Source organism: Filicampus tigris, chromosome 1 (genome assembly GCF_054856515.1).
Source record: "Filicampus tigris isolate MCC_2025a chromosome 1, RoL_Ftig_1.0, whole genome shotgun sequence".
NCBI lineage: Eukaryota > Metazoa > Chordata > Actinopteri > Syngnathiformes > Syngnathidae > Filicampus > Filicampus tigris.
The window spans coordinates 11,012,870-11,039,894 of NC_141217.1; the positions used below are offsets into that span (position 1 = coordinate 11,012,870).

Here is a 27,025-nt window from a genome sequence, read left to right on the forward strand (position 1 = left end):
AGAATAGAATAGAATAGAATAGAACAGAATAGAATAGAATAAGCCTTTAACAGAAGCAAATTGGACACTTGCAACCTAGCAATATGCAAAATAAAAAAAATAAAAATACAAACTAATCACTATATATTCTTACACAGGCCAATGAGGTTGACCAGTATGAGAGCAGTGGTGTATGTGAAAACTGTACATGAGTAATAAATACTACAGATGCAGTTGTCAAGGGCATAAAGTACCTGTATAGGTACACTTTGTACAGTAGGGGGGTCCAAATCCGGTCGTCGAGGGCCACTATCCTGCACATTTGAGATGTTTCCCTCCTCTAACTGACCCGATTCAAATGATCAGAGTCAGCTTGATGATGATCTGATCATTTGAATCAGCTGTGTTGGAGGGGGGAAACATCTAAAACATGCACTATAGTGGCCCTCGACGACCGGATTTGGACACCCTTGATGGACAGTATGTACAAATGTTGTTGTGAACAGCAAGAATAATCAGTAGGAAAACATAAACTACATGTACATGATCAATCTATTAATCTACACGTACAGTACATCATAAATAGACAATATCAATCTATTTCTAATGACATACCATTTCTAATGAATTTCTGTACAAAATGGTGCTAGTGTTTTTTTGCTTGTGCACTTCATTATATTATTTATTCATCGGATGATGCGCAAAGCATCCATATCATGCATAGTTGCATATTGTAGGTTCAAAGGTGCAATGACTGTGCAATCGGTGCCCACACAATACATGCCCGTGACTCACTATGCAAGGTGACACTTAATTTGACTCCAACTTTTACTGCATAATGTTTGTTCATTGCAAGCCTGAGGCCGCGACGCGGGTCTTCGACCGTATTCGATAGCTGCGAGTAGGAGATCTGTCACGACATGCTTATTAGATTGATTATGAAGAACATGCTTTAGATTACCACCTCGCCTTTAGAATTGTTTGGTGGATCAAAATCTTTCCAAGTCAGGTTTTTTATAAACTACTCTCAAAAAAGTTAGCAATATTGAGATTTCAGGTTAACATTTTAGAATTCATTTAAAATTCGCTAAAAGCTTTCCAGGTGAACTTAATCTGGCGTTGTTTATACTTTTGAATGTCCACCTGTTCAATGTTACAATACTTTGTTACAATACTTGCTGTTCTGTAACCAGGAGCTGAATGGCAAACTTCACCACAGGTGTTCGATGCACACATCTACTGATACATTTCCAAGGATGTCCACTTCTATGCCTTTTTGTGATTTCTAGCCTTTCTGGAGCTGTTGCAACGTGCTGTTGACACCGTGTGACACTCAGCTTCCTGGACACGTCGCTCTGAGAGCATCCTGTTTAAAACCTATAGAGCGAGTTACTGTCGATCAATTGTTAGGTGCCGCCGGTCAAAGTGAAAATGTGAACGGCATGATGTAGAGGAAAAAAACTAAAAGTACTTACATATGAGTACTCACCAATACTGTCAACCAACTACAGAGCTTGCCATAATGCCATCAGGTCTTGCAATTGTGAGGAAAATATGTTTTAATAAAAACAGCATACATTTCACTCTAATATAACAGTTTTACAAAAAAAAAACTACATTAAATATAGAAATGTTAACTTATATCACTCAATGGCTATGGGATCAGTGTGGCGCACACGTATAAAATTATGCATATACATAATGACAAGACAATAAGAAGCAGCTAAGATGCATTAATACTCTTTTTTTGCATGGTAGAAAGAATATATGCCTATATTATTTAATGCAATTTCCCCTTTGGGATGCATACTCTATCCATCTATCTATCTATCTCTCTCTCTCTCTCTCTCTCTCTCTCTCTATCTATCTATCTATCTATCTATCTATCTATCTATCTATCCATCCATCCATCCATCCATCCATCCATCCATCTATCTATCTATCTATCTATCTATCCATCTATCTATCTATCTATCTATCTATCTATCTATCTATCTATCTATCTATCTATCTATCTATCTATCTATCTATCTATCTATCTATCTATCTATCTGATTGTCTCTCTGTATGCTGCCGTGCCATTTTTTTTCCAATATTCATTATTTAAAATGTTACACCTCATCATCAATTCTATGTTATCTTCACCCTTCTATGGCCTTTCACAATTTGTGTTGACTTTTGTAAGCCAAAGATGTATGTGTGGTTTAAAATACAACATGTAATTCTATTTATTTTGTGTCATCTTTACAATCTTTACTTTCCACCATGAGTGTCTAAACAGCTTCAAACAAGCACACGTGAGTTCTTTTGGAAGAACTGTTTTTCTGCCAAGTTGCACACTGCATGCCCAGGGAGGGCAGAATTGTGTATGTCAGACTGGGTAAGTGCTAACGGTGTTTTAGCATCGGAGCATGTATATGAGAACGACTCGAGTACACACGTGTAGTACACAGGTAATCCCTAGTTTAAAAGTCTAGACAAAGTCAATTTAAGTTAAGGTTCTTAATGCATTTTAGGTTCATCATGAAATTTCACCCGCAACCGCAATAGCCCTAACTTTTTCTGAGTATTCTACCTATTGTAGCCTTCAATTCAATTTGAAAGAACGTTTGAAATAAATAGTGAAGTAGCTACATGCATTCCCCCATCACAATGGCGTGTGTGTATTATCAGCCCACTAGAGGGCAGTACGTATAAGCAACTGAAGTATCGTCCCATTATGTATTTTTGTGGCTTTTTTTTTTCTTTTTTACCTTTTAACCCGCCATTCAATAAGTTAGACAAGACTCCTCACTCAGTATATTTGGTGCTCACTCGCATGTCAAGCAGCCCACTCACACATTCAAACATTTAATGTCTGCGCCACTCTCACCTCGAGGGGACACAGCCCTCTGCAGCCCCCTCATTCCCTTCTTATCTCTACTGCCAAAGCTTGTTTGCTTGGAAATGTCAACCACGATGGAAGAATGTCGGTTACATAACGCATACATCTATGCTGTCTTGCCGTGCTTGTTTTTTTTTTTTTTTTTTTTGGTTTATTTGTTTTTTTAAGCGTGGGATTTTGTGTGATGGAAAAATGCTTTATAGTTGCAAACGCCGCTCAAAAACCATGCCAAATTGCATCCCATTCGGTGCATATTTAGCTAGTTGTATTTTCCTTATTTAGAACGGATTTAACAGTTATCCTTCCAGCTAAACACTGGATATGCTTAGGTCTTTTGTAGGTGGGAATTTTGTAAATTTGAAGGTTTCGCTGCTGGAAACATGAATAATGAGGCATTAGGGGTTAGAGCAGTGGCTTATACAATAAAATGGATCATTAAGAGGAAATAACTGCATACTTATGGAAATTACTTTTTCTCCTGCTACTGCATGGGTGACCTCTGAGATATTTTCTGTGACCTTTCAAAGACTAAAGAGGGCTTAATGGTAAATGGAAGAGGGTTGAGGAAGTGTGTGTGCTGGGAGGAGGAAATGCAGTCGAGTTGGCTAATTTTCACTGTGGGAGGCAAGCTGGAAAGGAAAGCTGGAAGGACACACCAGGCCAAAAACGTACAGACAAAAACAGGATGGCTCTCAGGAACATTCTGAACGAGAGAGGGTGTTGATAGCCTAGGGAGTTGATGACAGTAGGAAACCATGTTCTCCCACTCTGGTAACTCTACTGCTTTGTTGTTACTGGCCAGTAAGAGCTTGGAAGAAAATATGAAGTTGGTCCACCTTTGCACCTCTAACAGCCTCCACTGTCTGATGGAAATGTCCAATTTTTTTCAGACGATTGTTGCTAAGAGGGCTTGATACACAGTTTCTGTTCATGGTCATCCCAATGATTGTGAATGTGAATGTTTGTTCGTCTGTGTGCGCCCTGCGATTGGCTGGCAACCAATTGAGGGCGTACCCTGCCTACTGACCGAAGATGGCTGGGGTAGGCTCCATCACCCCCGCTACCCTTGTGAAGATAAGTGGTTTGGATAATGGATTGATGGATAGATTTGGTCAATAATTTTTCAAATTAACAGACCCTCGTGGAGACTGACCCAAAACATCGATTTGTGAAAAAATATCAATCTGACCCAATTTGGACGTAGGTTTCACTTAGACAGTGACAATCATGTGGGTTACCACCAATGTTGGGCTGGGAAAAATGTTGGCATTTATTTAGAATTTCTTTGAGTGCATGGATTTGTTATTGGGAAAGGGGAAAAAAGGAGAAGAGTTAAAGTAGAGCCATTGTCACTGATGCATTTTCTGCCATTTATTGAATGGGAAAAATAGTCAAGCATGCAAATACAAAACAAGAATACTCGCTAGTAGCTGCTGTAGGTCACAGCTCACACCCAGACGCTCAGACAGGAATAAACTGGCCAACCTGCCACCAGTTCCTGATGTTGCTCATTTTTTTCCGAGCATGCTTTTGTGGCCCGTTTTGTCTACTGGGGCACCTTCCTGCTAAAGCAGAAAAGGATTTCCCATAAACTGTTCCTACAAATTCTGCAGAGGTTGACGTAAGACCGTTATACATTTTATTTTTCTTAGACTTGTGTTTCTGTCTCCCTCTAGCCGTGCAGTCCCTGAACAGCCTGAATGATCAGATCGCAAGTTTCATCGTGACAGGACCCAAGTCACTTGAGCAGGATGATCATGCATATTGTCCCCCTGAGAAGGAGACACTGCAAAAGTCAATGACCTTGATGAGACACCTCCTCGTGGATGCTCAGGTATGCAAATTTGACCTGTTGAGGAGCAATATGGGACTGCTATACAAAAAGAATTGTCTTTAGATATTGATGTTTTTCTTAATTATTATTATTAGTAATTCCAAATTTAAGGAAAAACTCTGAGCAACACCTAATGTTATGCTTATCCCTTTGCACCACATCCAATCTCTCAACAAAGTTTTGAAGAAATTGCTTAAGGTTGAAACAGTGCCATTAATTACTCTCAAAATAAATGTTCTTTTTAAAATTTTAATATGTTCATACACATGAATAACTACTCAAAATGTGTATTGGCCCATCTCAAGCAACTGCACTATTTGTCATTGTTTTATTCAGAGCTGGGCACTTGACCCTTTTTTGCTGGTCCGTCCTCCGTCCGTGACCTGGGTACCCTTCCGGCCTCGTCCCTCCATCCTTATCCATAAAAATGATCTCCCCCGACCCCGTCCGTCCTCGTCCTTTTAAAGCGCTTGCATTCTAAGGCAATTTTTGTCGTTTGCCCAGAGTCGGTTGAGATGAACTTTGGTCGCCTCATGACCACGTCACACACATGAGGGATGATTAGTGGGCCGCAATAAAATCCACCTCCGCCCTTGCTTAGTCCGTCCCCTTTTTAAGACTTGCCGCCTCCCCCATCCCAAAAATCGGCGTCCGTCCGGGACGGAGGGACGGACCGTTCTGGCCGTGGGTCGGACTGCCTAGCTCTGGTTTTATTAGTACTTATTAGTACTTAGTACTTTATTAGTACTTGAACTCCTCCTTTATGTACTAAAAGTAGTTACTTTCAAGAGTTTTTAGCATTGTGTTAAATACATGAAATATAACCACAAGGCATTTAGGCGCATTTTAGTGATTCAAGCAAAATATGAATTTTAAAAAGAAACACATATCCGGTATCAATGCCGTATACATCCCCATAGTTCAGTGGCTGCTTAAATTGAAAAGTGTTGAAAAGTAGTGGTGACCGTCATCACTTGGGTATATTCTTTCCCTTTTTTAATACGCTTATGACACACAGGTTTAAAAAAAAAAGAAAAGAAAAATCAAACATTTCATGAATAAATCCAACATGTAAAGGCTCTCAAGATAATTTGGAGGGATGGGTGTTTTTGACTGCCGGCGTGGCATCCTCTGTTAATATGTCATGAAAAGGACAAAGTGGATATACCCTTTCTCCTATATTCATTGCCTCACTATTTTCTCTGATGTTTTCACTCATGTTGATAAATTTACGTAATCTTTGTGTGGGTAGAGTATGAAGGTTCCGAGACGAGAGGCTGGGAGCCCCAATTAAAGGCCACTGTCGAAGAGGCAATGTCAAGAGTGTGATTGAGCTGTTCAAAATTATTCAAATGAGCTTGATGAGTTGTTACGCACTCTAATCCAACATCTGCCGTTGTGTATGCACACTGCACACACAACACAACGTGACTTTTCATACAATTTACTAGTTTGGTGGAAGAAACAGTTGCATAACGTGTTATTTAGTACAAATGGAATAAATGTGATCTCCGGTAAGGAGACATTTACATTGGAGCTGCTGACAATGAAGGAATGTCTTTTAACATTGCAATCTTTTTAGAATTTTGCCTGAAAATCAATAGATGACACAGAACAAATTCCTAGATTGTCTTGTTACACCCAATTATTGCCATAAAGCGCACTAACATGGACATTCAGAAAAACAAATGTCATTTTTTAGGTTCAAACTAAATAATTGACTTATTATTGGCTGTTGGCCATCAGCGAAATTGGTTCCACTCTGCACACGCTTGGGCAGGTGTTCCAAATTTGCTTATTTAATGAGTCATCAGCCCTTAAGACATAAAACAACGAAATTGTACTCCCCCCTCGAGAAATACATTGAGATTTGTAAGGTTGCCGCATTTTTAATGAGCCCCCGGAATTTTCCTCTATTGAAAAGTCCATGGAAGGTGAACTTCACATTGCCTCTCCTTGGGCCCCATTTTTGTGTTGTGCAGTCAATCTTGGAGGAAATTTGCTGCTGAGCCTCTGAGCCTTTGCTCCTGACCTTATCTCTATCTCGCCTCCCTCATGCTGGAACCAGCTCTGACTACATTAGCGGAGCTGTCAGTCGTGTGGTTGAAAACGGGGAGGGAGAGGAGTTTGGGGCACAGGAGGATGTGGATGCAACCAAACAAGTCAGTGAGGGTGACTTTTGTCTGAGGAGATGCTGATAAATAAGATCTGTGCGAGTCCCTATGACCCCCATGCTATGTATTCAGTGAATGGCTGCTGACAAGTCCCCTCACTCTTTGAGAAGCAAAGTATACACTGTGCATCTGCACAAAAGCACCATAGCCACAGTGACGTTTTGGCCTTGTTTTTCTTCGGTGTGAAGCGAGGCTTTAGACAAGGCGGAGGTACTGATGAGCATTTCCAAGATGTCAAGTGGAATGTTATCCATCACACTACATATATTGGTGCCTTGAGATATGAGTTTAATTTGTGATGTCAAAGTGACCTTGTTCTTACATTGCGAACATCACGGCTCACCTGTTTCCTGGGTTTGGCTACATGACATTCTCAATGTGAGCCCAAGGGCACTTTGATGTCAATTCGAGTTGACAGCAGAGGGCAGTATACTTTTTTGTCAAAATGGCTGCGCCTTGAGATGTCTGAAAAAAGGTGAATGAATCTTTCTTATTCCAACACAATATTAATCAGATTACCATGTTTAGACTAGTGGCACATGAAGGCGTGGCACATAAGATATTTGCAAAGAAAGTTTTTGACTTGACTTACGATTTAAACGGTTAAAACACCAACATCCATCCACCCATCCATTATCGATACCGCTTATCCTCACAAGGGTCACGGGACGTGCTGTAGCCTATTCCAGCTGCCTTCGGGCAGTAGGCGCGGGACACCCTGAATTGGTTGCCAGCCAATCGCAGGGCACACAGAGACAAACATCCGCACTCACAATCACACCTAGGGGCAATTTAGAGTTTCCAGTCAACTTACCATGCATGTTTTTGGAATGTGGGAGGAAACCGGAGAACCCAGAGAAAACCCACACAGGCACGGGGAGAACATGCAAACTCCACACAGGGAGGCCGGAGCTGGGATCGAACCCACGACCTCTGAACTGTGAGGCGGACGTGCTAACCAGTCAAAAACACCAACATTCAGTTGATAATTAATGTTAGCATTAAACTAGCAGAATTAAAGACTGAGCTATGGTTTTAAATACGCAAGGTGTAATTCTTTTTTTGTATGTTTAGTTCAATAGTAAAGCACAACTGGTTGAGGCAATAAATAGTGAAGCCTCTTTTTTTGAAGCATCCTTCAGTATTTGGTAAATTGCTTCTATTGTGAAGGGAGGTGAATTGAGAAGAAAAAAAAGCAGAATGACTGCATCTAAAAAAAAAATCTTATGTCAGGGCAGTCGTATCTCAAGGGCACCACTATATGTTAAAGACAGCTGTCACTGTTACGAATGGGTCTTAAGATAGTGTAGTGTGGTGATTGGAGTGTTAGTCAATTTTACCATTTGATGGGCAAGGTTTATTAATGTTTTGGGCAATTAAAAATATAGACCAGACAATGCCACATTGGGAATTCCACCCAAGGAAAATTAAATTAAACAGTAAGGCACGCAGATAGAGCAGGAGGCGTAGTTAAAAAAAATACAATTCTTTTTATTTACATAAAATTAATAATTTAAAAATGAAATTTTAACAAAATCATACACATAGCAGGGCTGGTTTTGCAGGTCTCGAGGGCATAAAGCCCAATTAGCAATTTACAAAACTACTGCTTACTCAATGCGTGTTCATTTTATCTTTCAAGAAGGTATCCAATGTAAACATAGACTCACACAAGTCGATTGAATTTGCTCGTCTGTTTTCTTTTCCATCTCTGAAGTTCAGGAATCATACAATGATCTGATCTGATCTCAGCTTTTGCATTCTCGCAAATGCTCTCACCCGAGACGGGCGAGGGCAGGAAAGGGGCGCGGTCTAACATGCAGCCCTCACATTTATACTGTCTTCAAAATGTAAACATAATGTGGGCTGGTCTCCTTCCTGGTTGGCCCTGTCTGTAGGGCCAACCCTCTCCAGCTGGTCCGATGGTCAGATCAGGGCACGCTGACGCTCACACTTTTAACTGATTATGCGATGTCCGTAAATGTGTAATTGCCATATTGTTTTTTTTGGTTAACCTGTTGGCTGATATAAACCCATTCATATAGATTTGGATCCTTCAAAGTGTACAGAGAAAAATGAATTTAACTCAGTATTCATCAGTGTGATTAAAAAGGTGGCGGACAGGTGGCCATGCGCCATACATTGATGATTATACAAGTGATTAGACAGGAAGAGAGCACATCCGCTCACCTGGATGTAATTAAAGACGCCAACGAAGGCAGACTTGCCTGCATGCAGGTCATTGGGATTCCCCCACATGGGCTGCGGAAGGGGCTAAGTGTAAAAAAAAACGTAGTCTAAAATCAAACCAAACAATTGACTTAACGTCCGACACTAAGGAAAGATTGAGGCAGCTACTGCTACATTACCAGTATTGGCACCGCAGAGGGACATAGGCAAAGTGAGGCACCCGAAAGTGGGCGGACCTCAGAACCAGAGAGCAAGAGAAGGGCACAATCAGTCCTGCCTATTTTTATAGGGAAGCTTCGAATGCCTATTGACTAATTAATTAAGGCTAGGCTGCATACCCACTACCAGGGGGAGATGCATCCTATCCTTCTACAATAGTATTATAGCACCTAAATCTGCTTCCCTCTCGAGAATCTATTGAGCTCGTCCATTTATTTTTATAGATGGTACTAATGTTCAGGTTAATTCTCCCTGCTGCCACCAACCTCATTTCGTAATGCCAGGGGATGTTTTCATCAATAAAACTCAGATAAATATGAATATATAGTGCTACACTGTAATGGGCTTGGAGGATGGAGGAGCACCTCCACATCAATACAACTTTTGCATTTAAAGTTTCATTTGCCGACATTGCCCATAACACTCAAATAAATCCCCCACCCCCTTTTTTAAAATATCAATTTCAGTTGATATGCGTATATCTACTGGGTGAATAACCTCCCCCTCTTTGTCCTTTGAGATAAAGAAAAAATGCATTGGTTTCATGAAAGGGCTGTCTAGTTTAGTGAGTTACTGTTCCTTTATCTTTGTTTTGTTGCAGAAAATCTAATCTTGCATCAAGCAATAACATCAGCATTCTGGCCAACACAGTAGCTTCACCACAAGAGCCGCGCTTGAACAACAATCCCACACTGGCTTTTGCACTCAGTTTTTTTTTGGGGGTGCACCTGTTCAAAAAGCCAACAAACAAAGAACCCAGACACCTGCTAATTGTCTGTGTGGATGTACAGGTAGATTCTCTGTGGCCATTTCTTTTCCAAACCCCTGCTGGCAATTTAGTGGCTGCCCATGGCTTATTCCTGCAGCACTTTCTTTATATTGTTTGTTGCTCTCAAACAATAGAACACCAGTCCGCAGGCAGCCTGCCAGCTACTGCCAATCAAACTCAAAAGGACAAACAAAAATCACTTTCTTCACAAATGCTCTCATAAAGCATGCTAGCATTGTTTTTGACAATAATGAGGGACGGTTAAACGCTGTCTGTTAATTTCAGCACTGGTTTGATAATCATCCTACAGTACATATAGGGCCAAACTCATGAATGTGCATTATCACACATTTATCCTGGAAGAGTCCAATTAATATTACAACACATCTGACTCACTTCCACATATATGTGCCAAATGGGTCATGGAAGGGTGCATCCTGCTTGCAGTTTGAAGAGCAATGGGGGGGTGGCGTGGTGTCGAAGAGTGATTGAGTATGTGACGTGTTTCCCTAGGTCAATCTATCTCTCTCTGAATGGGACCTCAGCTGGCCCTCCAGAACACACTTTCTGTCCATGCATTATGCATCGCCTTGGTCCCGTCTGCCCTCTCTACAATCCCCCGACACCAGTGGACCCCTGTAATGCACTTATGACACCTTGCCACCTTCTTTGTGTGATTTGCGCAGATCCAATTGTTTTTTCTTCTGGGAGTCACTGGAACGGCGGCGTGAAACCACACCTTACTAGTTGTAATGGGATGTAGTTTTAGTGCTTATCATGTGACTGACTGTGTAGTATGATGATTTGGCAACCTTTTGGATAATTAGTCTAATAAAGTTGATAAAATAATGATGATATCAATAAAAGTACTATACATTAATAAAGCGAATGTAAATGATATACCCGATTTACGAGTTTTACAGGATGGGATAGTTAGGTCGTTTTTTTTTTTTTTACTTGCGAGCAAAAATGATTGATTGAAGTGACGTATGGAGACAGTGAACTCAACTCACTTTACAGAAAGCAGCAGTTTGACAGATAGTAAACAATTCTTCAAAGAAGAGGCTTCAGGTTGTTTATGTCACTCACAGATGAATTCTACTGTCAAGATAATCCAAGGGACTTTCACATTGTGTATTTCTAACAGCCACTTAACTTTGCCTTAAAGAGAAGTCAAGTCAAAACTTTTCTTTCCAAAAATATGATCTATGCGCTCCCACTAGTCTAAACACGGTATTTTGGTTGAAGAGGAAGTCAACCCCAAACTTTTCTTTACAATAATATGATCTATGTGCCCCCCACTAGTCTAAACAGTATTTTGGTTAAAGAGGAAGTAATCCCCAAAATGTTCTTTACAATAATATGTTCTGTGCGCCTCCATGAGTCTAAAAAGTTGTTTAAGATTGCATTTGTGGAATATGAGTTAAAGCGGAAGTCAACCCAAACATATTTTTTTTAAGAATATGTTCCCAGCAGGCCCACTAGTTGAAACATGGCATTCTGATTAATTTTGCATTTGTGGAATGTAAATTAAGCAGAAAAATGCACTCATTTTTAGCCATCTCTGGGGGCCGGCCATTTTGTTTTCTGTTGACTGAAAATGACATCCCAACTGCTCACAACGACCAATCACCTGACCTGTTTTCTGAATCTGAGCCGTGATTGTTTTTTGTGCGCAGCTGTGATGTCATTTTCAGTCGACAGAAGACAAAATGGCCGCCCCAGAGATGGCTAAAAACTAGTGGATAAACACTTATTCCACAAACGCAATATTTATCAGAATGCCCTGTTTCAACTAGTGGGCTTGCATAGAACATATTCTTGAAAAAAAAAAGTTTGCGTTGACTTCCCTTTAAGCAGCAAAATACACCAGTTCTTAGCCATCTCAGGGGCGACTGAAAATGCCATCACAGTTGCTCAGGTCACAGGTAACAACCAATCACAGCTCATCTGTTTTCTGAAGCTGAGCCATGATTAGTTGTTACCTGAGCAACTCTGATGCTATTTTCAGTTGACAGCAAGTGAAAAATGCCACCGAAGATGGACAAAAACGGGTGAATTTTACTCATATTCTAGCAACACAATATCAATCAGAATGCCATGTTTCGAATCGTGAGGCTGCATAGAACATATTATTATCAAGGGGTTTATTTGGGTTGACTTTGTCTTTAATATTGCGTTTGTGAAATATGAATAAAGCAGAAAAATCTGCCTCTTTTTATCCATCTCAGGGCCACTTGCTGTCACCTGAAAATTACATCACAGTGCCTATAAGCACAGGTATTGAACTGTTTTCTGGGTTTGCTTTGTTACAGCTGCAGCTGTTATGAAATGCGCTATATGAATAAAATTGTATTGTATTGTATTGTATGTGACATTCACAATTAGGTCTGTATGTCTGTATGATACTGCCCCCGGGTAGCCAATGCACACACACCAGAAGGATTAGGACAATGTCCATTGACGCAAAACAATGTGGCAAAATGTGTTTACATTTTTTGATAATGTCATTACTGTAATTTTTTTAAAACTACAATATTATAGAGTGCTGTTTTTCCTATTAAAAAAACAACATACTGCATAACAATTTTGTTAGTTATTTGTAGGCGGAGGCTGGAATGGATTCATGGAATTTCCATTCATTGAAATAGGGAACGATGATTTGAGAGTGTGTGTTTTGAGTTACGAGCATATGAAAATGAGTGTATGATAGTTTTTGCTTGCCCAATCTTTTTGGTTGTTGGAATCACATCTGTAGTATTTATCAAACGTATTAAAAGTACATACAATAATTCAAAAAGCTAATGCAGAGTTTAAACTTAGTATGTATATAGGATATACATAATACCGGTAAATAATGTTGTTATTAATTCACTGCTGAAAAAGAACAGGCTTCCGGCTGTTGTGTGTTTAGCAGAAATGCTGGCATTCAATATTTAAAATCAATAAGCGCTTTCTTTTGTTACAGGTCTACAGTCCAGTCCACAGACGCAGAATCACTCCACTCATCCAACATTCAAAACTGAGCTATAAATAAATGTTCAAAGCAAGAACATACTTTTAAAGTTGACTTTGACAAGTCAGTTCATGAGAAAACATTTTTAAAGCCTTAAAATAGCATCAACAGCCCAACTTAAAAGAGGCTTAATACCGCACCGTTGTGGTCTTCAGAGACACACAAGATACTACCTTTAAACACAGCTGTCATTGATAGGCGCACGTGTGCTCCGCACAGACACTGGCGCATCTTCATTTTGGTGCCGGGTCACGTTTAGTCTACTGTGTTTGGGAATTTGACAGAAAACGCTGCGCCTCGCTGGGTGTTCTGATGGACCGTTTTTTCAATTACACGACCCCGGCGCCCCTGACAATTTGGCGACAAAAAGTAGACAAATCTTTAGACCAGCTAAAAACAGGTCTAAATTATGCCACAGATGGTGTGACACAATTTTGTTGGATTAGATCAAGGCGCAGGCAGACAGAATCTGCGCTCCTTGGGCGTGTGTGGTGGATGTCATTTTCATTCATAAATATACATAGTATGACAATTATTATAGAAATCAAATTGTTGAACAAATTAATATTATTATCATCTTAAATCCATCCATCCATTATCTATACCGCTTATCCTCACAAGGGTTGCGCGCGTGCTGGAGCCTATCCCAGCTGTCTTCAGGCAGTAGGTGGGGGACACCCTGAATTGGTTGCCAGCCAATCGCAGGGCACACAGAGACAAACAAACATCCGCACTCACAATCACACCTAGGGGCAATTTAGAGTGTCCAATTAACCTACAAAGCATGTTTTTGGAATGTGGGAGGAAACCGGAGTACCCGGAGAAAACCCACGCAGGCACGGGGAGAACATGCAAACTCCACACAGGGAGGCCGAACCCACGACCTCTGAACTGTGGGGCGGCCGTGCTAACTGTAGATTGTTAAATATATAATAGGAAATATCATCATTTTAGCTAATGTGCTGCCACAGCATTATGATTACCTGAAAAAATTGTTACCTGTTATGATTCGTTAGAACCTTTTATGGTAGCTCCATTCATTTGGAACAGATTGAGTATTATGCCCTGTTTGACTAATAGTTTTAGTGTTATGTTGAATAACCCAGGATGTTTCATGAACGAGAAATTTAAGTCTTTCATGTAAGCTCTGGGGCTTTGAGTATTGCTTTTTGAGTATTTCCATAACACGTCATGTTAAACTGCGGTTGCTTGGCAACACAGTTTGTCTGACAGGCTCCATCACAGAAAGACATATTTGGATTTGTTTTTCTGTATTTCGTTAATGGAAAATGCAATATAAACGATTTTTTAAAAATATTTTCAGTCAGTGACATGTTTTGCTCATACATAAATTGAGGCCAATCCTCATTTCAGCGGTTGTCTCTGTTGCACAGCAGTGGGAAAACAATCTCATAAAAGCTTTAAGATAAGATTATTGTCTCTACTTTTCACTGACAAGTGTGTTATGCACTGTGGAACATCTGAAACAAATAATTTGGTCTTTAAAGGGACACTTGGATGAGCTTAACATTGGCACGAGGTTTGCATATAAAAATGACATCAGTACTAAATTTATATATATATATATATATATATATATATATATATATACTGAATGTACACTGCCTTGTTGTCTAGTGATTCCTTTACTTTGTGTAACAGAGCTATTGTTTTTGATAATTTCACTTTAGTATTCTGTATATGTGATTTCCAACACAAGATTTCTCATCCAAAATATGACTGAAAATATGATGTACACAAAAACACTTAAGTATTGTTTTTTTTTAATAGGTTTAAAACAAAATCAATAATTATCAATACTGACTCATATGAATACTTAGATTATAACAGTTTTTTAGACATTGCCCAGCCCTACTAAGCACATTATGTTTAAAACGGAGATTATTATTATTATTTATATTGACAAGTTTATTTTATGCTTCCATAGTCACGTTGACCTCTTATTAAAAGTTCATTATGGTAAAAAAATACCTACATTCATTTTTCTCTGGGTCATTATTTTCAATAGTTAAAAATGATATATCAATTTATATTGTCGTTGTCCTGTGAAAAACAAACAAAAATTCACGTTAATGTGATGTCTGTAATGCGGAAATGCCATTCACGTAAAAATAAGAAAATAGAAAAAAAATGGACATAAGTGTTTTTCTCAGGACAGCGACGATATAATATATCAATATCAATATATATCAATATCAACCCATATGAAACACTTATATTGTGATATACCTTTCAGTCAGATGTTTGTGTGTGTGTGTGTGTGTATACAAAAGTTCAAAATGCGATCATGAATGATGTAACCCTAACCCCTCAACATGTGTTAATAGAAGAATGTGAGACAAATGTACAGTCTGTGGAAATATTTTATTTTTTATCCTTTCAACTGAACTCTTTAACCTTGTCTGGAAAACAAATGGGATACCACCCATTAATACTTGATTACTTGCATTAGAAACAGAACTTTACCAGATGACAGAAACACACACAAGTCAATTCAGTGGAAACTTCATTTGGTCGCCTTTCACAGTCTATTGGGATTCGGTCCAAGACCTCTGACATTCTGCTTTGACAAAGATGACTACTTTGACTGACTCTATTGATGGGATTAAATTAACAATACAATATATTGTATAAACAATGACAGTGGTGACATTGCTCTCATTCTCTGAGGAATGAGATGGCCCAGCGCAGTTGCCAATTATTGAGCTTCTGCTCATCCATGGTGAGCATTCCGATCCTGATGCCTGGATAAATGGACAGTCACAGCAGTTGTGCACTAAATCTGTTTTTATGAGTGTTCCGCAGTTCAATTTTATACATTACTCATGTGCTATGCTGGAATGCGTCAAATGTGTCATACATGCTATTGGCAAAATTTCAGTTACATTTTCCTGTTTGCTTCTAGCACATGTGCTAGCTCCTGGAGATGATTGCAACGCTGTCAATGCGCCAGCATGTTTAATATTGTTAGTGCAACAAGATATTGATTGCTGAGGACAAGTCAGTGTGATTGGGCTGTGCTTTGGTGGGAACACATTTGGATTAAGGTAATATTGTGTAGCATCTGACTATCTGGCACGAGATGCCAGTTTGTGTGATTAGGGGGCAAGCCAGCATGCTGGAAGCAGCTGCAGTTGTCTCTTATCTGTGCTGCTACAACCATTGCTCAGCTGGGAGCACGGGGAGCACAGCTGTAATGTCCCGAGGGATATATGCAGTGTGTTGTATCATCAATCAGCGTTTGATCAATTGAAATATCTCATTGTGTCTGTGCCAGTCTTGCCCATTACCCCGTTGTCTGCTGCATTTCTCATATCCTCATCCATCTCTCAATTGTTGCATTGTCACAATAACTCCATTCCAATCACTTTATATATTGTATGTACTGCACGTGCAATGTGTGAGTGTATGTTTAGAAAATACTTGATGTTTAATCTCCCATCCTAATAATATACATGCCCAAGCCATTCATTTGTATTTTCATTTAATTGCAAATTAGAATGAATTATTCCAAATTCTGTTGCCTGCCAGCCAGTTGTATCAGAATTTTTGGATCTAATGCTGATATTTTCTTTTTCTTGATAATATGTATCCTAGTCATTTGATGATCTTTTAAAGAAAAATGTAATATCTCCACATTCATTTCTATCAACACATTCAAATGAATGAACAGTGATAGACTAAATAGTCATTAAAGCCCTCCTATCTTTATTTCACTTCATTATGTGACCCCAGACATCTGATTTGAAACCGTGTAAGATAGATTTATACTGCCAGTCTTCATGTCCGATTCCAGTTTCGTAGCTATCAGATTATATTTGAGTGTCCACATCTACTTCCAAGCAGTGCCAGCTGGCGGAGTTTTTAGTGCTTACAAGTCTCTTCCATTGTTTGGCATAAGCATCTGCCGTGATTCTACATGAGGCTCAAACCCACGCAACCATCCACTCCAGCATTTGAGTGGTTGAGCTCAAACTTCTAGTGTAAAAGCCAGGCTAATAACTAACCAGCCAGCGTCACTCTTCATGTTTCCCGGCAGTGATGTAATTCCTTCCATTACATTACGATCAACTTAACAAAATGTCAGTTTGACACTAAACAGTCAGAGAGAAAGACATTAATAAATCTACAGTGTTTTGTAATTAATGCTAAGAGCAGTGCGAATCTTCACTCATCTGTATTGAGTAAGCACGACCATACTGAGTCTGCATGAGGGTAAGTTAGAAACCAGTCTTAGCGAACTTACCTTAAAAAATGTAGGGGTACGATGAGAAATAAAACTTGAAATACAAAAATAGACATAAAACCTAAAAAGTTTTACACACTTGAAGTTGACATTTTTGTTCACTTATTGAATCACCGAAGTGCTGCGTGATAGAGCCCGACCCTGGATGTGACATCGGCTAGCTCAAGGCGGTCGAATGTTGCAACCCAACTTGGTCCAATCTATTGCATTGAAGAGGAGCTACGGTGCATGTCAAACATTTTGCTAGAGTCAATGGGTAAAGATTTGTTCACCCCAGAATGGAAATACGCTGTGAAATTAGACAGCATAAATAAGCAAAACAACTTTACTTATCATTAACTATATAAAATTGTTCATCTAAAAATAGATACACATACATTTTGGAAGATTTTCCTTTTATTCTCAATATTTGTATTCATTTGTTTTTAATAAAATTAATGCAGTGACCGTCATCAGTGGTGGGGCCTCACCCTAGTCCTCTCTGTAACTGCCACTGCTTTCAAATGACTGGCATCTATATCACGGGACTTGCGTTTACTGAACAAACACTGACAGACTCACAAAAGTCGACAAACATGGATCCATCCATTCTCTACGCTGCTTATCCTGTTCAGTGTTATGGTTTGGCTGGAGTCTTTCTCTGCTGACATTGGGCGAAAGGCAGACGACACCCTGGACTGGTCTCTACTCAATCACAGTGCAAGTAGACAAATTACATGCTTTAATTTGACCTGCACTAACCCTTTCCTCCGTTTTCCCTGTTCAACGGTCGATGCAGCTCGAATGGTCACTTTTCAAAGGTCTTCACTGTACTTTTGATGTATTGCAGGTTGTTGTTTTTGCTAGGCAAAAAGTTTTTGATATGTCAGTGAATAGCATTATTCAAGGTATAATCCAACCTGTCGGCTTGAAATGTAGTCACAATAGCAGTTATTTGATTCATATCGGATTTTATACATGAGTCATATTTGTATCTGCGCATATCAGATTTCATATCCCCCCCCCCATAACGCTTTAATGAACAGAGCAACATGGAAGAAAAAACTTTTGGTTGTGTTTCCATGGGAATGGTGTACATCCAACCATGTGACTAGTCAGCTATAGAATATACTTTCAACTTCTGCTACTGGTCTATAAATCGCTGAAAGATTTAGGTCCTGAATACATCACAGAAATGCTAACGGAATATGACTCTGCAGACTCAGGTTAATTAGTGAAAAACATAATTCAAAGCAAACATGGCGAAGTAGCATTAACTGTTATTCTGCACACAAAGGCAATAAGATGCCAACAGAAGTGAAGTCAACCCCAAATATGAATGTTTTAAGTCCAGGTTGAAATTGATGCTTTTACAAAGTAGCTTTATTTTTATTTATTTTTTTACTCTTTAGATTGCAGAGTTTGTACTTTTTGTCATTTTAGTAAACTACATTATCTTTTATTTCTGTACTTTGTTTTAAATTTCTTTACTTGCCTGTTTTAAAAGCTTTAAATGTTTGACCTTTAATGATGTAAAGCACATTGAGTTACCTTGTGTATGGAATGCACTACATAGAGTAGATAAAGTTGCTTGTGAATATTCTCATTCAACCAGTTCTTTTCTTTCTTATGGCATTGGATCGATCGCAACGAGACTGTTCTGGTAGTCTTAGAAGACGCTTTGCTTTGCCTCTCGTTTGAGTAGGCCATGAAGGTGTCATCAGTTCATGCAATAAGGCTTGGTTAGAACTGCACCAGTCTGGCTCCTAACCAAGTCATGTTGGATGAACTAATGAAGGCCATGCACCCAAAATGTCACATGCGTTTGGCAGCATGAAAACATCTAGATGGATTGGCATCTAAAACATCTAGTCATAGATTGGCAATGAACACACACAAAAAGACAATTATTCTCTCCGGGGTTCACATCTGCAATGCGGTTAAAAATGTGCCTTAACCTGAGCACCTGAGCTTTATTTTTTATTGCAGTATGCTAATATCAGTTTGATTGGAGTGACTGCAGTTTTAAGCATGAGAAAAGGTCCTTGAAACACAGTTCTGCAAAATCTGCCATCAGCTGTTCAGCTGCAGGGTGACCTCTCTTTGAAGGCGACAGCATTCATTATCAAAAAAAAGGATGCTCGAGCAGTCTACCATCGCTTGTAAAGGGATATTAACAGCTTACTTTGATTTACATTGAAATTCAAGACACTGCATGTGATATGAGTCATGCACACAGCAAGAGCCGATGAATTGTGCAGGAAGATGATTGACATTTTTCAATTAATACTGCAAGATGAATTTGATATATGTTGTACATTAATTAACTAGACTAGAGGAATTAGGAGTCTGAGTAGAATTTGCATATTTTATGTAAGGTTCTGCTGAGGTCCACTGCAGAGCTACCACCGGGGAAAGTGAATTCATAGATGTTTTTTTTTTATTCTTAATGTCAAATATGATTGATTTTGATGACGTGTGAAAAGTTTACCATCCAACTGATTTCATACAAAATTATTTTAAAATGTTTCTATCGTGCTTGTTGTCATTGAGGTCTTCTTTTCCCACCACTTGCCTGACTCTCCCACACATCCATTATTTCCACTGGCAAAGCTGCTCTCAATAAACAATTTCATTGGCCGTGTCATGTCACATGGGAGCAGTTACAATGCACCTGATTACGTAGTTGGTGAATTTGCTCCGTGCGTCCATTTTCAACCATAAAGACAAGAAAAGCTACCAGAAAACAGTGCCCGTAAGACACTGATAGCTTGCACTGGTTAAATTGGATCTTTGCTCAACATTTTGTGGTCTGGATGGTAGCAGTATTGATATGTTATTAGTCACTTTCAATTTTTACTCGGCGTGATATTGGCAACATTGTCAGAGTGTGCAAGAATAATGACATTTTCTTCTGTGATTGTGTCTTGCATGTTTAAAGCGTTTCTTTGACAGTGATGTGCATTAAAAATCCCGTGTATTTTTCATCAATAGACCACTGATTTGTGCTGTTGAATCATGTGAATCTAACAAAATATTGATCGCGTCTCTTGATTAAAAATCTGTGATGCGCATACTTTTTTGTTATTTCCAGGTAATGTTTTATTTGTCATATTACTATAAATAGTCTTCACTGCAAGCAGCGGTTTATACAGTATGCTTCGCTTCCACCAAATAAAAAGAATCCCCATGCGCTACACTCCTGTTGATTTTCTTTCACCCTTGTTTGGATTCCATCTTTTATCTTGGCTGATTCGGACACAAGTAGCAAATGGCACCCTTGGAGACTATTAATCATGCTCATTCTTCCTCAGACCAACTTTCTCGAACCCTCACCAAGATTGATCACTTGCTTGCCTTTAAAATCCACCTGTGAGTGTTGCATTGTCAGTACAAGTATAGGACCTGCCTTACATAAAATGGCAACAGTATTAACTTACGTAAAGCATTTTATAAAAATAATTGGGATTTCAGAGCTCTATAGTATTAGCCATTCAAAGCACGCCTTCCCAACCTTGCACACAAGTCCAGTAACTATAGTCATGGGTTGGGCTGAATTGGGTTGTTCAAAATTGGTTTGAGTGAATTTGCAGGTATTATTGACCCCCATTTTCCTTAAATAGTAGCTAACAAAAAGCAACAAAAAGATTATACAAAAAACTATCAAACTAATTTACCAAAAGAACACATTTTGATATGTACAAAATAAAGACAATTCCATGCTCAACTGAGTTGCATTCTAGTCCTTGTCTTATAATGGACCAGAGTTTAAAGTCTTGATAAGTTGAAAAAGATGTCCCTAACGATTGAATAAAGTTCATTCTGTCTCATATTTTTCATTCAAATCGTTGGTTCTTTTATCTCAGACAGGTTATTTTTTTAGGTTATCATTTACCTAACAGATGGTCCCTAGTTTAATAGTGAATTTCTAATAATAATGTGCAGAATTTGTTGACCCAGGTTTGATGCACTGAGTGATGTAAATCATCAAAGATAATGTGTGCTAATTAGCCACCGGCTAGTTCAAATGAGGTCCTTAGCAGAGTTTAATCAAATGAATAAATAAAAATCACATCACATTATTTCATTACACCCCCTTGGTGTTTTGTTGTCATGAAGGTCCTAATGACTCTTTCATTCTCGATGCTTGCTTCAATGGAGGGCCTGTGGAGTACACCGCATATACATTTTGCGGCATTTCATTTCAAGGCACAACTTTTCCATTTGTACGTTAGCTAGCATGGGCCCTCGATGTGATAACTGGTTTCGAAAATGACTTTTTATACACAGCTGGCATACTAATGCGCTGACTGTTTAGGCCTCTGGACTGGACTGTCAAAACAGCTGCAAGGCATCCTCAAACACTGCAACTTTATCTTGCAATTGGCACAATTTGTCTTAGTCTCTGCAAGACAGTTTTTTTTTTTAATCGCAACTTTCAGCCCGTCTTCTCTAATGGAACTACAGTAATTTTTCTCATTTGGATGCCAATCCCATCCATGTTTTGGATTCACTTTTGGCAGTTTGAAGACATGCAGAACAAGTCTGTTTTATTAAGATTCATACAGTACATTTTGTCAGTTATTTTCCTGATTAGAAATGGGTATAGTAACTGATTAATGGATAGTTAAGAACTCTGAGTGGAATGGAATTGTGTCTTGAAGCAACTGAAGCGGAATATGGAGTAGCACACTAAATGGCTGCAACCAACACAGGTGCTGTTGGGAAAAGCATTCAAATATTAGTTTGCGATACCAAATGAACAGCACTAAACTTGTGTGCCCAGTTTGATACGGATGATTATTACTGACAATAAACATATACACATGAGTTTTTCTCTGTTGTTTACATGTGAAGCCGCACGTAACAGCTGCAGCTTTGCTGTCCAGATTGATCGACTGGGTAAAACAATTTGTAAGGGCCTGTAACACACTTCTAAGGATCAAACTCCTCACGAAGAAAGCGCTTCTCTTGTGTGTCTTCTTGAATTTGGTGTTCAGAATTGACTTTGTAAAAACACACCCACACACACATAAAGTGCATATATATATGTCTGATTCAACTTTCTTCAACAACATCTTGTACAGGAAGACTCACGTTCATTATAGTACTCCATTATGAGGACTCTAGCATTGCTGATACTGATCTTCAGCATACCTGTCATACTTGAAACTTAAGAAAGTTGTAATTTTTCCTTACAAATTAGCAAATAATTTACTTACTACTACTAATATTACTAATAGAATGTTAACATCAAGCACTATGCATATCAATGTGAACTACACTTTACAAAATATGTATTTTCATGTAAAACATTTTCATTCCGGGGGACGCAAATGGCAATATGTCACCAATTTGTGGAATGGCCTATACCAGGGGTCCGCAACCTTTAACGCTCAAAGAGCCATTTCGTCCCGTTTTCCACGGAAAAGAAAACACTGGGAGCCGCAAACACTTTTTGACATCTGAAATGAAGATATTAGCATATTCATCGCTATCCGCGTCCATAAAGTCAATATTAAAATGAAACGGACTTACCTCACGGGACACAATTTAGCAGGGTCTTTTTGCAACGAAGCATCTCATCGATCCGTAAAGTATTAAATAAACACGCCTTCGTAATCCAGCGAACCTTACTATTAACACTCGTCTAAAAAAAAGAATAAAAAAGGAAAAAGGAAAACAAAACACTACATGGTAAATAGGGGCAGCCATTACGACACACGGCTTCCGCATTCCGGATGGTGTCGCACACACTTCCGGCCATAAAATTGTGCTTTATTTGAGTATTTGCTATTTTCACAGCTTTAAATTGGCTAGAATTGCATAAAAATTAAAGACGACGTTTCGACGGACCATTAGAATCGATTTGTGAAAAAGAGTGGGGTTGCCGGCCCCTGGCCTATACTGTATGTACAAGCATTAATATAGAATGAGGGATTCCTCTGTTTGAGTGCATTTGATTTATCTAATGGTAAACAATACATTTTTGTGGTTATTTATTTTTGTGTGCAGGCTAAAATGACGAGTCCATGCAGATACGTAGTTGGTGGGTGTGTGTGTGACTTCTCTCATATACAAACAACACTAGTGATTTATGAGTTGGGTGAATGCAACCAGTGGGTAACAAGCACGCTTGACAGCAAATAGTTTCAACTTGTTAAAATTCTATTTGAAGTTTGGTTGTTTGGACGTGTCTCAATTGCTAACCTGCCTGCCGCTCTCTCAACTCTTTTGCCGTTCACTGAGGCGGCTTTTTATCAGACAAGGCAGACGTAGGCTATTTTAAAAGAGTCGAAGCTGTAAAAGTTGCAAGTGTATTAAACTCTATGTCACCCTGAGTGTTTTCACATTGTTTGTGTGTCGTCAGTGCTCCAATTTACTTACTGCTGTAGCGTGGAGGGAGACCACTGTGAACACGCAGATGTGCCTCTGTTCATGCGTTTGTGTGCAGCTCTACTGCCACTCTGACCGCTAACTCCATAAACAAACAATGCACCAATAAAATGATACTGCTACTGCTCCATTTTACAAGATTGTTATGTCTTTGGATTATTTGGTTAATTTATGACCAATAACATTTCACAAAATGAAGAAAAACAATCTTTTGGCCCCGATCCGCGATCAGATGAAAACCTTGTGATCGGACCCGAATTCCGGTTACGTGATCTGAATAGATTAGAGGTTCAGATTTTTTTTAAAGTGCCTTTACATGCACATGTGGCACTCGTTACCATTCAGGCTAAATTTAGCTCCTCCCTAATTCATAAAGCTTGTCTCTCAATTAAGATATATCACTTCAACAAACTTCGTTGAAACCAATCATACATTCCTATTGAAACATGGCTTTGGTTGCATTTTGTGACATTGCATTTTGTGACATTGTATGGCACAAAAACTGCAAATCAATGACCTTTTCATTAGGGGTGGGGGAGGACAATAGGTGCATTAGCAAATTCTGAACTAGAATACTGTACCATATACTGTAGCATCGACCATTACCATGTTTTTGTCTCGACTAATCTCCCCTCATAAGCGTATCTGCTCAAACTAACTTTAATGTCTTATCTTGTTTCATCTGAATTGTAGAAAATAATGCGTGTCATCTGTCCTGTGAGGGTTTTTTTTGAAGGAAATTGGTTTAGAATAGCTGCATCAAGCAGCCAGCTTCAGCCCCCCTATAGCCCCTAAACAGAGCTCTCTCAATCCTTGTCACTGAGATGACAGCTGCTGAATACTGAGCAGAAGAGACAAGAGCTGCCCTCAACCTGAAACACATAATTATACTCCCTCCCTCGCTTTCCTCCTCTCACTTTTTCTCAAACACGCACACCCACAGAGGCAGACATACGTGCAGATGCACACCCACACCCACACACACACACACACACACACTCACTTAAAATGTAAACAAATCGCATGCAATTGCTCACTCAACCTACGCAGAGGTTTTATTTAGCACAACATTCATCATCAGATGTGCAACCACACTCCCTTTTCATTAGGAAAATAATAACCATCTGTAAGCACTTGAGGCCAATAGCCATTGGATTACTTTGACTTGTACTTGTTAAGGACTCATTAAAACGTCAGTGGCAAGCTATTTGAGGTTTTGTTCCCTGGTCTTTCTATCTTTTTTTTGTTTGTTGTTCAGTCAACATTTACGTGATAGTGTGAGATTCGCTTCACCTATTGCATGCTATTAAGAGTTGGCTACTCCAAACATGCACAGTCTAGGTAAATTGACAAGACAACAATCTAGCATAATCGTGAGTTTTCCGTGCAGATGACAACATTGTCACAATTATTCCCATTCATGCAGAGCTTTAAAACAAAACACACGCACACAATTTCCATATGCTGCTTATCCTGTTCAGGATAGTGTGGAACTAGAGCCAGCATTTTGACACTCAATTGTGCTTAGTCTCCAAAATGACAATTTTATTAATGCACCACTGTTTTAATTGGTGGGAAAATTGCATATGTACCCTTGAACTAAGCATTGTACAATTTACTTTTATTTAGGTAAAATAATACTGTATTTGCTATGTTTATGAGCATACATGACAATTGTTTTCAGAACAATTAAATGGTTATGATGATATTGATCAATAAGAATCCACCAGTTGAGTTAACTAATTTAAAGGCTAGTCTGCGTGAGTTCTTTTGACCACATTTCTTTGGAGATTAAATGTTACTTCCAAAAACAAATGGAAATGTGGGTATCAACAAGATTTTTTATTTTCTCGGTTGATCCATACAAGTCCTCACGGCACTCCATACTTTGCATAATTTCACCAATCATTAAAATAAAATAACTGTCTGTGTAATTGGATCTATTTTATTACAAAACTTGATACTAAAAGTGGAGCTAGAGTCACATGTACAACAACAGAAGTCACAACTCTTGATTAAAGTGACATAAAGTGCATCATCCATAACGATGACATTATAGAGAACCATCAACACGCGGTCTAATGTACTCAACTCACTCTTCACCTGATTGACAGCAAACAAATAGAAGAAAAAACATTATTTATCATTTTATTCAGGTACAGCAGACACTAGCCTTGAACTGCTCATGTTTATTTCCAAGTTGTGGGACTTGCATAGAACAAATATGACTTTGTATTGTTGCCAGGCAGCAAATACCTTCACTGTGTGTATGCAGCATTAATGCTATTGCTTAGCAACTCAATTCAGCTCTACCTTGTTAAAGGGAGTGGGGGGGGGGGGGGGGGGAGAAATAATCACAGCGTCTTAATAGCTGTTATATTTAAGTGTCCATGGTGCACTTTTATTTCATGACTTAAAGCAGAGTCTGTGCCTTGCCTTGGCTGCAAAAGGACTGCAGTGTATGGACACATCCTCGACTGCAGCACAATGAAGGATGGCTGCAGACTACTGAGTCCGCTCGCCATTCACATGCTAATTCAAACCCCGCCTCGCTTTCTAATTACCACTCCACCGCCACCAGGCACTGATTCACTCCACTGACCAGCACATGCATTCAAGGCATCTGACTTCAGCAATGGCAGAGTCATGCCATGTCATCTCAAAGATATACAGATTGGATCTTAAATCACAAATGAAGCACAAGTCATTGGAGGTTTAATTAGTGTTTGCAATGATGGTAATCTAAGGCCTTGTCTATACATAGCCAGGCTTTTTTTAAACAACCAAATAGTTCTCCCCCACTCCGTATTGGAATACACATCCTCGTTTGTTAAGAATGCAGCTACACTACACCGCGGAAGTGCGTTTTCAAATGCATGCCAAGCCTCTGGGTGGCAGTAGTTAGCCAAACTGTCCATTCAGAAGGAACTTCCGTCCTTTGACGTCACTTCTACTATAACCAACGCAGCGCCGTGGGAATCCGTGTTGACTCGCATGAGAACACAAGTCGCGCAAGTGACGTCAGAGCATTTTTGTCGCATAGTGACAACAACGTAAATCTCCGGGTCTAACTGTCCACAGTCAAAAGCGGATCCGGAGATATCCACACAATTCCACTCCGGCCGGAGTTTTCCGTTTTCAATGAAAAAACTCTGGGGACGTGTGGATGATAGGTCTCACCGCAGGCTAATATCCGCCGTTTGCAAAACTTGTCTACGTGTAGACAAGGCCTAAAACATCTATGCAAATATATTTAATTGCATATTCATGATTATGAACAGGCAGGTGATTTTAAGAAGGATATGGTGACAACGAACA

At 39.3% G+C, this 27,025-nt stretch overlaps 1 protein-coding gene across 4 annotated transcripts in view; it reads left to right on the plus strand.

Annotated features, from left to right (window-relative positions):
* kazna (kazrin, periplakin interacting protein a) overlaps positions 1-27,025 on the plus strand; it is a 178,820-nt gene that overhangs the window by 20,373 nt on the left and 131,422 nt on the right. For all 4 annotated transcript variants that reach the window (XR_015089619.1, XM_086052103.1, XM_086052100.1 and 1 more), the window contains exon 2: positions 4,540-4,697. Coding sequence is in view for 3 of the 4 variants with exons in the window: in XM_086052103.1 (XP_085908229.1) it covers positions 4,540-4,697 (158 nt within the window). In the remaining variant the exon portion in view is untranslated. The remainder of the gene's footprint in view (positions 1-4,539; positions 4,698-27,025) is intronic.